The sequence below is a fragment of the Somniosus microcephalus genome, chromosome 2 (genome assembly GCF_052327205.1).
Source record: "Somniosus microcephalus isolate GS21.2 chromosome 2, FLI_Smic_1.0, whole genome shotgun sequence".
Lineage (NCBI taxonomy): Eukaryota > Metazoa > Chordata > Chondrichthyes > Squaliformes > Somniosidae > Somniosus > Somniosus microcephalus.
Window position 1 is genome coordinate 158,752,214 of NC_140988.1, and position 13,032 is coordinate 158,765,245.

Sequence of the window (13,032 nt, forward strand, 5' to 3'; positions counted from 1 at the left end):
CTATTAAATCTGTATCCACCACTCTATTGGACAGTGGATTCCAAATCCTAACCACTCATTACATAAAAAAAGTTTTTCCTCATGTCGCCTCTCGTTCTTTTGCCAATCACCTTAAATTTGTTTCCTCTCGTTATCGGGCCTTCAGCCATTGGAAACCGTTTCTCTTTATTTACTCTATCTAAACCCTTCAGGATCTCAACCTAATATATCCCTGCACCCCACCACTCCCCCACCCACCCCACCGCCCAAACTTGTTGAATCTGGATAAGGGAGGCTCCTGTGCAATGGAGGCAGTAACAGCATTCAGAAGAGGAGCAGGCAAGCTTACGGCTTCTGTCACTGGAGGCTCTGCTGAAGATGGTTATGGAATTGCCACGGGTTGCTTGGTATCCTGCAGTTCCATTAAGCAAAAATGCAGCATTGCACGCATGAGAAATGGACTCCACAGTCACTGGTACACCTTGCAGAGTGCTTTGCATATCCTCACATGACTGCATACTGAATAAAGCATTGGCACACAGATAGCAGCCTTCCCCTATTCTTACATGTAGGTGCCGTGATGTACCAATCACTGGGCGTTGCATCTGAAGGGGGCAGACACCAGAACTGGCCAGCAGGTTCCTATTCCTCTTCTGGAGACTGATGGTGGTGCATCTGTTCATAGATGGTGGCTATTCTTTATGAGCAAGCCTGAACAGCAACTGTGGGTGTGCTAACTGACTGTCTACTCCACCCTTATCTGAAGTCCACACATGAACTTGCATTTTAAAAAATGTGTAAATTTTGCAAATACTTTGCAGTTGGTGCATCATGGTAGAAAACACAACGGGTGAATTTCTTTGCTGTTTTCAGCTCATTAGCAGTGTATAAACGGCGTAGGAATTTTATTTTAGCGTGGAAATTTGGGTTGATGTCGTTTCCGCTGCTTGTACACCTTTAAAACACTTCCCCCAAATTTCTTTGTGATTTTGACCTTGTGATCCACTTGCTGAGTCTCCACTGGCCTTATTTGTAGTGTCAGCTGTGGCTCAGTGGATACCACTCTTGCCTCTTGAGTCAGAAGGTTATAGGTTCAGGTCCCACTCCAGAGACTTGAGCATAAAATCTAAGTTGACACTCCAGTGCAGTACTGAAGGAGTGCTGCACTGTCGGAGGTGCCGTCTTTCAGATGAGATGTTAAACCAAGGCTCTGTCTGCTCTCTCAGGTGAATGTAAAAGATCCCATGGCACTATTTCGAAGAAGAGCAGGGGAGTTATCCTTGGTGTCCTGGCCAACATTTATCCCTCAATCAACATTATCTGGTCATATCTGATATCTGCGCTCCTCTAATTCTGCCCCCTTGAGCATCCCTGATTATAATCGCTCAACCATTGGTGGCCGTGCCTTCTGTTGCCTAGGCCCTAAGCTCTGGAATTCTCTGCCTAAACCTCTCTACCTCTCTTTCCTCCTATAAGACGCTCCTTAAAACCTACCTCTTTGACCAAGCATTTGGTCACCTGCCCTAATTTCTCCTTATGTGGCTCGGTGTCTAACTTTTTGTCTTTTAATACTCCTGTGAAGTGCCTTGGGACGTTTTACTATGTTAAAGGCATTATATAAATACAAGTTGTTGTTGTTGTATTATCACATTGCTGTTTGTGGGAGCTTGCTGTGTGCAAATTGGCTGCTGTGTTTCCTACATTACAACAGTAACTACACTCCAAAAAGTACTTTAATGGCTGTAAAGCGCTTTGGGATGTCCGGTGGTCATGAAAGACGCTATATAAATGCAAGTCTGTCTCTTAGGGCAGTAGGAGTCAGGCAAAGCAGCTGCGAGTTTTCTGGTTTTATTCTGCTGTTGCACTGTGGATAACAGACTGAGTTCTGTGGGACTATTATGCCGATAGACAACTGGACTTGTTGCTCACGACTTCTCTCAGACCACTAGCAGATTTTCGGATTTGCCACCCTCCCACCCCACCCCCTCCCCACAGTCAGGGTTTCTCAGGAGCAGGTGGCATTCCCTGTGGGGATTCTCTTGTATGCTATTATTATGGAGGGCAGGAGATTCAGGCAACATTTGCTGCAAGAGGCATCACAACACATCTCATCATTGAAGTCTTCTGTTCTGTGGAACAAAGTCTACCTCGCTCTCTCCCACTTTCAAATAAATGAACATTCCCTCAAACCACTACCCATCCTACCAAATAACAACACATCAGCCCGCTTTGCCCACACATGAGCATATCAATCACCATCAGCTGAGTGGAGACAGCAGCACCACATAAATGCCACCTTTCCTGTGTGACTCTAATCTCCATCAGGAACAAAGCACCAGGTCAGTGCACGTGCTATTTTATTATGTGAATTCCAAAGTGCATACAATCAACTTATTCTTTCTTAACACCATGCTTCCCCTGGGTGCTTACATGTGTCTTTTTACCCATCCTCATGCTTCTTCTAGGTGCCGGTAGTTGGCTGCTCATGATGAACAGAAAGCTCAAAGGACTGAGGTGGCCTTGTCTTCAGCCAGCTTGTTCTTGGCAGAGAAGTGCTGCTGACTGCATCTCTGAAGTTTGTTTCTGGGCAGTCTGGTCTCACCTCCCACACTCCACTGTTGTGGCACTCTGAGGGGGAAGTCCGAAGGCCTGGCACGTACTACGCTCCTGAGAGATGGCAGTGTCAGCAGATCAACCCCAGCATTTCCCTGGAACACTGGATCTGTGGTCCTACTGACCAGCGGGATGGCTGGTCTAATGGCAGCTCTCAGACCCTGAGAGCCCTGAGACACAGCAGCCACCATGGGCTGGAAGCCATGATTCATGCTGAGCTCTATTCTGCCCCTTACTGCCTCGAGAGCTGCACTCTGCGCTTCAGTGGACGTTTCACTGGTCCCGGGCCAGTACTTCTTAGGTAGAGGTCTGCTGCAGATTCCAGTGAAGCTGTAACTTGTTCCATTAGTTCCGTCAAGGAAGACAAAAGCTTCCGTGATGTTGTTGCAAAGGACAGCTGTAGAGCCGAGAGTCACATCACTCAATTGCCGCATGTTGTGGGAGAGTGTCGTCAGTGGCAAATTGGAGGGGAGTTGAGGCAGATGAAGCAGCTGCAATTGGTGGGTGTGCTGGTCCTTATCCTGCTTTTATCATCATCATCACCATATGCAACGAGGGAGAAAAACTCCCCAGTTCCTCCTTCTCTTCCTCCTCCTTATCATCATTTACATCCTTTTTCTATGATGGATCTGGAGGAAAGGAGGATGGAAGGAAAGAATGGGTGGACATGACACGCTTAGGATAAAGGAGAAAGAGGGTGTAAAGTTATGTCTGTGGGCTTCGAAGGGATGCCAGGACAATGGTGTATGTGCTGTTACTACCCTGGCACCAAGGTGCTGCCAACCTCGTCATCTCCCACGACAAGAGATGAATAATTGCCCACAAGCTCCATGACCTTTTCTTCGAGGGGGGTGAGGTGTTTGAAGGTGGAGATACATCCTCCTGTTTTTGGTAGGCATTGTGCACCGATTTTTCCTGCAAGAAGATAGAGTGACTGAGGGTAAATCTAGCAATTATGGGAGGTGTGCCAAGTGGCACGGGAGAGGTAAAATAAGAGACGTGGGGGTATGAAGCTGTTAAAGGAACGGGTTTTAGGGCTATAAGTAATTGCTGTGAGGGGAGCTGGGTAGCAATAGCCTTTAACCAGAGTGCAGTGTGTAGGGTTAGTTGTGTAAGTGTTGTTTTAAGACTGTGAAAACTGTGCTCGTGCCTAGGGTGGACAAGATAGAAAAGGAGAGAGTGCCCAGTATGTTACCTTGTCAGCTGTGGTGAGGGCATTAAACTTTTTGCAGCATTATTTTGCAGTCTTCCGGGTGAGGGAGCTGGCACTTAGTCCCAGTACCACCTCCCTCCAGGTGACACAAATTACATTTCTGGATGACTTGGTTGCACTGTGGCAACAAGAGCAGGTCAGAGGTTGGGTATTCTGCGGCGAGTGTCTCACCTCCTGACTCCTCAAAGCCTTTCTACCATCTACAAGGCACAAGTAAGGAGTGTGATGGAATACTCTCCGCTTGTATGGGTAAGTGCAGTTCCAACAACACTCAAGAAGCTTGACACCATCCAGGACAAAGCAGCCCACTTGATCGGCACCCCATCTACCACCTTAAACATTCACTCTCTCCACCACCGGTGTACCATGGCTGCAGTGTGTACCATCTACAAGATGCACTGCAGCAACTCACCAAGGCTTCTTCGGCAGCACCTCCAAAAACCCGCAACCACTTCCACCTAGAAGGACAAGAGCAGCAGACGCACGGGAACACCATCACCTCCAAGTTCCACTCCAAGTTACACACCATCCTGGCTTAGAAGTATATCGCCGATCCTTCATCGTCGCTGGGTCAAATTCCTGGAACTCCTTCCCTAACAACACTGTGGGAGTACCTTCACCACACGTACTGTAGCGGTTCAAGAAGGCAGCTCACCACCACCTTCTCATGGGCAATTAGGGATGGGCAATAAATGCTGGCCTTGCCAGCGACACCCACATCCCATAAAAAATGAATTAAAAAAAACTCATACCCAGGAGTCTGTTCGTCCTGCCTTCAAAGCCACCCCACCACCCCCCACCTCCTCCCACCCCCTGCCGCACCCCCAGGTGGGCTTGGAGGTCTGACTGAGTGAAGCTCTGTGTTCTTCCTCTCTGGCTTGGTGCCATGGCCTGCTGCCCTTTGGCTCCAGATGTTCCTTGAGTGATCATAATTCTGTACAAGTGTGATAAAAATATTGCTAAGACATGTAGTGTAGTTATTATAGAGTGAAGTGAGAGAGCCAAGCACCGTCGCTCTTCTACCTGCTTGTCCTCTAGTCCCCTGCTGGAGGGGGCAGGCTGAACTGTTTTTTAACAGCTGCGCAGAAGTTTCCAGGAAGTTCAGCTGCTTACACCAGTTTTACACCAATGTCTGCACCGGGGGAATGCAAAAGAGCAGAGCCAGGAAAGCCACGTGTAATTCCCACTGCAGGCCAACAGCAGCTGCAGATTTCTTTTAAAGGGGCAACAGCGGTTAACTCACTTTGCACTATTTAAGAACCAGATTGCCACAAGGTGTAAAGATGGTTGGAAGTTTGGTAGGAAGAATGAGGAGAGGCAATATAATTGTTAGGATCTGGAGTGTACTGCCTGAAAGCAATGGCCCAGAAATTCGGGTCGGGGGCTTCCCGCGGGTGTAAGCCCCCGACCTGCACTTACCTTGTGCGCCGGCAGTTGAGCTCTAGGGCCCCGTGGAATTGCGCTCCGGGGCCTGGCCCAGCTGCCGGCACGCAGTGCTTGCGTGTCCCAGGGGCGTAGTTAGTACGATGCGTCCCCTGGGATCACGTGAGCCATGGGCAGCCAATCGGAGGAGGGAAAAGCCCATTCATAAGATTGACAGGTAGACCTGTCAAAACTTATAAATACTACGGGCCCAAAATAGCAGTAAACCTTCAAATAAATTTTTAAAAAACATCACACTTTTTAAATAAACTATAAATTACATTAAATAACTATTTTAAACAATAGTTTAAATTTTTGAATTTTTTTTAAATATTATAACGGGGCTAATAATAAACTTACCTTGCTTTAAAGTATTTAAAAATAATAAACCTGTGGAAAAAATGTTTTAATTTTAATTAATTGACCACTTACCTTGTAAAAAGCAGGCCTTACGCCTGCTTTTTAAATGTGTAAATCCTGCAGGCTTACCCTCCTGGGAAAACCTGTAAAAAAAAAACGAAGTTCAAAGCGCACGCGCAGCCTCCCCTGCGCGCGCGTTCGACCTCTGAACCTCTTCGTTCAGAGGATCGGAAGTGCCGATTTCCCGCGCATGCGCAGTGCATGCAGGAAACCAGCAATTCCATTCGGCCTACGGGTGAGTACCCCGTGAATACTCACCCGGGGAGAGCCCAATTTCTGGGCCATTGCTTTTTTTTAATTCGTTCATGGGATGTGGGCGTTGCTGGCAAGTCCAGCATTTATTGCCCATCCCTAGTTGCCCTTGAGAAGGTGGTGGTGAGCTGCCTTCTTAAACATAAAAACATAAGAAATAGGAGCAGGAATAGGCCATTTGGCCCCTCTAGTCTGATCCGCCCGCCATTCAATAAGATCATGGCGGATTTGGTCTTGGCATCAACTCCACTTTCCAGCCCGCTCCCCATAACCCTTGACCTCCCTTATCATTTAAAAATCTGTCTAGCTCCACCTTAAATATATTCAATGACTCCGCCTCCATAGCTCTCTGGGGTAGAGAATTCCAAAGATTCATGATCCTTTGAGAGAAGAAATTCCTCCTCATCTCCGTTTTAAATGGGCGACCCCTTATTCTGAAACTATGCCCCCTAGTTCTAGATTCCCCCACGAGGGGAACATCCTCTCTGCATCTACCCTGTCAACCCCCCTCAGAATCTTACACATTTCTATAAGATCACCTCTCATTCTTCTAAACTCCAATGAGTATAGGCCCAACCTGCTCAATCTTTCTTCATAAGACAACCCCCTTCATCTTAGGAATCAACCTCGTGAACCTTCTCTGAACTGCCTCCAATGCAAGTGTATCCCCTCCTTAAATAAGGAGACCAAAACTGCATGCAGTACTCCAGGTGTGGTCTCACCAGCGCCCTGTACAGTTGTAGCAAGACTTCCCTACGTTTATACCACATCCCCTTAGGATAAGATAAAGGCCAACATTCCATTTGCCTTCCTAATTACTTGCTGTACCTGCATGCTAACTTTTTGTGTTTTATGTACAAGGACAGCCAGATCCCTTTGTACCGCAGCATTTTGTAGTCTCTCGCCATTTAAATAATAATTTGCTTTTTTATTTTTCCTACCAAAATGGATAACCACACATTTTCCAACATTATACTCCATCTGCCGTCCGTGTGGTGAACGTACTCCCACAGTGCTGTTAGGGAGGGAGTTCCAGGATTTTGACCTAGCGGCGATGAAGTAATGGCAATATACTTCCAAGTCAGGATAGTGTGTGACTTGGAGGGGAACTTGGAGGTGGTGGTGTTCCCATGTGCCTGCTGCCCTTGTCCTTCTAGGTGGTAGAGGTCGTGGGTTTGGGAGGTGCTACCGAAGAATCCTTGGCGAGTTGCTGCAGTGCATCTTGTAGATGGTACACACTGCAGCCACGGTACACCGGTGGTGGAGGGAGTGAATGTTTAAGGTGGTGGATGGGGTGCCAATCAAGCGGGCTGCTTTGTCTTGGATGGTGTCGAACTTCTTGAGTGTTGTTGGAGCTGTACTCATTCAGGCAAGTGGAGAGTATTCCATCACACTCCTGACTTGTGGTGGAAAGGCTTTGGGGAGTCAGGAGGTGAGACACTCGCCGCAGAATACCCAACCTCTGACCTGCTCTTGTTGCCACAGTATTTTTGTGGCTGGTCCAGTTAAGCTTCTGGTCAATGGTGACCCCCAGGATATTGATGGTGGGGATTCGGTGATGGTAATGTCGTTGAATGTCAAGGGGCGGTGGTTAGACACTTGCTTTTTTGGAGATGGTCATTGCCTGGCACTTGTGTGGCGTGAATGGTACCTGCCACTTATCAGCCCAAGCCTGAATGTCGTCCAGGTGTTGCTGCATGCGGGCATGGACTGCTTCATTATCTGAGGAGTTGTGAATGGCGCTGAACACTGTGCAGTCATCAGCGAACATCCCCACTTCTGACCTTATGATGGAGGGAAGGTCATTGATGAAGCAGGTGAAGATGGCTGGGCCAAGGGCACTGCCCTGAGGAGCTCCTGCAGCGATGTACTGGGGCTGTGATGATTGACCTCCAACCACCACACCCATCTTCCTTTGTGCTAGGTATGACTCCAGCCAGTGGAGCATTTTCCCCCTGATTCCCATTGACATTCTGTTTTACTGGGGCTCCTTGATGCCCCACTCAGTCAAATGCTGCCTTGAAGTCAAGGGCAGTCACTCTCACTTCTCCTCTGGAATTCAGCTCTTTTGTCCATGTTTGGATCAAGGCTGTAATGAGGTCTGGAGCCAAGTAGTCCTGGCGGGATCCAAACTGGGCATCAGTGAGCAGGTTATTGGTGAGTAAATGCTGCTTGATAGCACTGTCGATGACACCTTCCATCACTTTGCTGATGTTTGAGAGTAGACTGATGGGGCAGTAATTGGCCCGATTGGATTTATCCTGCTTTTTGTGGACAGGACATACCTGGGCAGTTTTCCACATTGTTGGATGGATGCCAGTGTTGCAGCTGTACTGGAACAGCTTGGCTCGAGGCACGACTAGTTCTGGAGCACAAGTCTTCAGCACAACAGCCGGGATGTTGCCGGGGCCCATAGCCTTTGCTGTATCCAGTGCGCTCAGCCGTTTCTTGATATCACACAGATCATAATCATAATCATAATCAACTTTATTGTCATTGTTAGTGCACAAGTGCAGTACAGCAAAATGTAGGCTTGCGGCTCCCGAGAGTGTACATTTAAATTAAGACATTTAAACATTCAACATTCATTTGGCTTGTAATACATTAACATAAACATAATAAAGTGCATTGGCAGATGTGCAGGCTTTAGAGTTTATTTGTGGAGTTCAGTAGGATGACAGCCCTGGGAAAGAAGCTGTTCCTAAATCTGGTCGCTCGGGTGCAAATGCATCTGTAGCATCTCCCAGATGGCAGGGGGGTGAACAGACTGTGGCTGGGGTGGGTAGGGTCTTTGATGATGGTCAGTGACCTCCGTAAACAACGTTTCTGGTATATGTGCTCTATGGTCGGTAGCCGGGTGCCGGTAATGCGTTGGGCAGTTTTGACTACCCGCTGCAGGGCTTTCCGGTCATAGGAGCTACAGCTGCCATACCATACTGTGATACAGTTCATCAGGATGCTCTCTATTGTGCAGCGGTAAAAGTTAGAGAGGATCAGGGGTGACAAGTTACATCCCTTCAGCCTCCTTAGGAAATATAGGCGCTGCTGGGCCTTCTTCACCAGAGAGGAGGTATTGAGGGACCAGGAGAGGTCTTCCGTGATGTGGACTCCGAGGAACTTAAAGCTGTCCACCCTTTCCACCACAGCCCCATGGATGTAGATGGGGGTGTGACTTCCGCCTTTAGACTTCCTGAAGTCCACAATGATTTGGCTGAAGACTGGCTTCTGTGGTGGTGGGGACCTCAGGAGTAGGCTGATATGGATCATCCACTTGGCACTTCTGGCTGAAGATGGTTGCAAACGCTTCAGCCTTGTCTTTTGCACTCACGTGCTGGGCTCCACCATCATTGAGGATGGGGATATTCATGGAGCCTCCTCCTCCCATTAGTTGTTTAATTGTCCACCACCATTCACGACTGGGTGTGGCAGGACTGCAGAGCTTTGATCTGATCCATTGATTGTGGGATCACTTAGTTCTGTCTATAGCATGCTGCTTCTGCTTTTTAGCATGCATGTAGTCCTGTGTTGCAGCTTCCCCAGGTTGGCACCTCATTTTTAGATACGCCTGGTGCTGCTCCTGCCATGCTCTTCTACACTCCTTATTGAACCAGGGTTGGTACCCTGGCTTGATGGTAACGGTAGAGTGAGCGATATGCCGGGCCATGAGGTTACAGATTGTGGTGAAATACTATTCTGCTGCTGCTCCACCATATCTCATGGATGCCCAGTTTTGAATCTATCCCATCGGTGGTAGTGCCACACAACACGATGGAGGGTGTCCTCATCTCCACAGTGGTCACTGCTACCAATGCTGTCATGGACAGATGCATCTGCGTCAGGTAAATTGGTGAGGATGAGGTCAAGTAGGTTTTTCCCTCATGTTGATTCTCTCACCACCTGCTGCAGGCCCAGATTGGCAGCTATGTCCTGCAGGACTCGGCCAGTAGTGGTGCTACCGAGCCACCCTTGAAGTCCCCCATCCAGAGTACATTCTGTGCCCTTGCTACTCTCAGTACTTCTTCCAAGTGGTGTTCAACATGGAGGAGTGCTGATTCAGCAGCCGAGGGAGGAGGGTAGGTGGTAATCAGCAGAAGGTTTCCTTGTCCATGCTTGACCTGAAGCCATGAGACTTCATAGTCTGAATACCACCTGCCTGTGGTGATGGAGGAGTTTGGGACATTGGCTGAAAGGTATGATTCAGTGACTATGACAATGTCTGTGGGACAGCGCTCCCAATTTTGGCACACTTCCCCAGATGTTGGTAAGGAGGACTTTGCAGGGTTGACTGGGCTGGGTGTGCTATTGTCATGTCTGTAGCTGGTGCTGAGGTCAATACAGATTTCCTTCCCTAAAGGACATTAGTGAACCAGATGGGCTTTTATGACAATCTGATAGAATGTACTCTGGGTGGGGGACTTCAATGTCCATCACCAAGAGTGCTCCGTGGTACCACTACTGACCGAGCTGGCAGAGTCCTGAATTCCAGATTTATTTAATTAACTGAAATTAAAGCTGGCGTGGTGGGATTTGAACTCACGTCTCCAGGCCTCTGGATTACTAGTCCAGTAACATAACCACTATGCTACCGTTTCTGGTGGAGGAAGCAGATTGAATAATAACTTTCAAAATGGAATTGGATAAACACTTGATGGGGAAATACTTGAAAGGGAAAACATTGCAGGGTTATGGAGAAAGATTAGGGGAATGGGGCTAATTGGATAGCTCTTTCAAAGGCACAATGGGCTGAATGGCCTCCTTCTGTGCTGTATCATTCTTATGTAAGCAACCCTGGCAGCCTATACAGAATTGCATAGTTGTGTTTCCCTTGGGTGGGAAGAAGGGTTACATACTGAGCTGCCACGGTATGATTTGATGCTTCTGCTGTTGCTGTAGAAATCTATTAATAGGAAATATCTACTTAACATCCCATTGGTGCTTGTGTCCCAGGTGTTGTTTCGCTCTGGTAACCTGTTATGGCTCTTTCACACAGCACTGACAGCATAGTGCTGCAATGCTACCCATGAGATTTTGAGCTATGGTTTGATGCTGATCTATAGTTTTTGCATCATACCTTTAATGTCGGCTTGCTCGCTGGTGAGTTAAAAAAAAAATTTGCATTGGTGTAGTGCCTTTTATGACCTCAGGACATCACAAAGCGCTTCACAGCAAATTAAATACTTTGAAGTATAGTCATTGATGTTATGTAGGGAAACGTGGTAGCCAATTTGCACACAGCAAGGCCCCACAAACAGCAGTGAGATAAATGACCAGTTAATCTGTTTTAGTGATGTTGGTTGAGGGGTAACTATTGGCCAGGACACCGGGGATAACTCCCCTGCTCTTCTTCAAATAGTGTCAGCGGACTTGTTACATTCACCTGAGAGGGCAGACGGGGCCTCGATTTAACATCTCATCCGAAAGACAGCATCTCCGACAGTGCAGCACTCCCTCAGTACTGCACTGAAATGATAGCATAGCTTATAATTGAGGTAAGTAAACAAACAGCTAATAGTGTATCTGTTTGAAATAAAATATTTCCAGATCATTATCATATTCTTCCTGTTTACCATCTCCCCTTCCTTATTCTGCTTTGCTTACACCAAGAAAACTATAGAAACAATGAAGCACTTTCACACTTTTCTTAGTGAGTCCCTACTTCAGTACACAAAGCTTAATTCAAGGTTATAATGTAACCTTGCTTGCCGTTTCCTTCCTTTGCTACTCTTGTTTCTCTTTGCTTCTCCATCTCTCTCTCTGCCAACCTGTGCTACAGCACACTGGAAACCTGCCGTCACATAGCTAGGAGGATAAAGAGATGGAAACAAAGTTCTTTTTAAAAAAAAAAACATGCACTGAGAAAACATATAATCAAATGATATGTTTTTTTTCCAGACCGGGAAGATGCCCTTTCTGCTAATTCAGTTGATCTAAGCTGAGGTAGCAATGTGGCTGCTGCAATTGGCCTTGATACCCCAGAAAGGATCTGTGCTCTTGAGTACTTTCCAATAACCCCGGCTGGAAAGTATATGTGTAAAGGACATTGAGAACAGGATCAAGGCTTGGCTTTGCTGCTGACCACAGTTGAATAGCCTGTGGAGCTCACTATTTCAGCTCACTTGAAGGGTTGCAGCATTTATGGAGCTGTGCTCCAACACCTTGGGGAAATAACTGATCGATAAATAGTTATTAAAGGTTGGGGGTGGGGGGACATATGTTTTACATGGATTTAAACAGGCATTGCAGCAATATAGGTCTAACTATGTGTAATTCTAGGAAGAAATAAAGTTCAAATATAAATACCTTTATTATTCATTTGTTTTTCTAAAATTTGTTGTACATAAAATGTTTACATACATCTGATTGTAAAGTTATTTTTTAATTTATAGCATTTAATACATATTTCTAGAGAAAACCTGCAGTATATACAAGAAGGTGAAATTGTTCCAGTAGCTGGTCCATCATTACGAGTAGAAAGGTTTTATGTTGGGATGACACCTGTAGCAAAGAGAATGATGAAGATGATGATCACAACCACAATTACCACAATGATAATGATCATTTTTGTGTTTTTCCACCACATCTTCCTTGCAATCTTTGTGGACGTTTTCTGAAAAGAATCAGCCTGAAACCAAATAGGATAGAGAGTTCAGAATGTATGTGTACAATGTGCCAAGAAACCCGACATCCCTCCTCCCTGAAACAGGGAATTAGGGAGAACACATTCCAGCAAAAATGCAGAGATACAGAAATCCAGTGAGCAACACTTCACTCAGAGTCCACTTTGTCACTGGTAAACTGCAAGGGTTTGCTTACGAATGGAATGATCAGTATCACTGTTATAAATTAGTGCCTGTTATGGATACCTTCTTAGGTTCAGTGGTGTCAGTTGCTTTCATAAGTGGTCTGAGCGTCTTTTATGGGATTTGACTCACACTGCCTTATATCTAATTGTATGATAGCTGGAGCCAGAGGTATAACATTAGCACCCCTTTTGCAAGCTGGACCAGATACACGTGCCTTTCATAAGAACATAAGTAGTAAGAGCAGGAGTAGGCTATATGGCCCCTCGAGCCTGCTCCGCCATTCAATAAGATCATGGCTGATCTTCAACCTCAACTCCACTTTCCCGCCCG

At 46.7% G+C, this 13,032-nt stretch overlaps 1 protein-coding gene across 1 annotated transcript in view; it reads right to left on the minus strand.

Moving 5' to 3' along the window:
- Positions 1 to 12,184: 12,184 nt before the first annotated feature.
- The window catches only part of LOC147123072 (vesicle-associated membrane protein 8), a 42,015-nt gene continuing 41,167 nt past the window's right edge, over positions 12,185 to 13,032 (minus strand). The window contains exon 3 of the mRNA XM_085965081.1: positions 12,185 to 12,521. Coding sequence (XP_085821207.1) covers positions 12,378 to 12,521 — 144 coding nt within the window. The 3' untranslated portion in view covers positions 12,185 to 12,377. The remainder of the gene's footprint in view (positions 12,522 to 13,032) is intronic.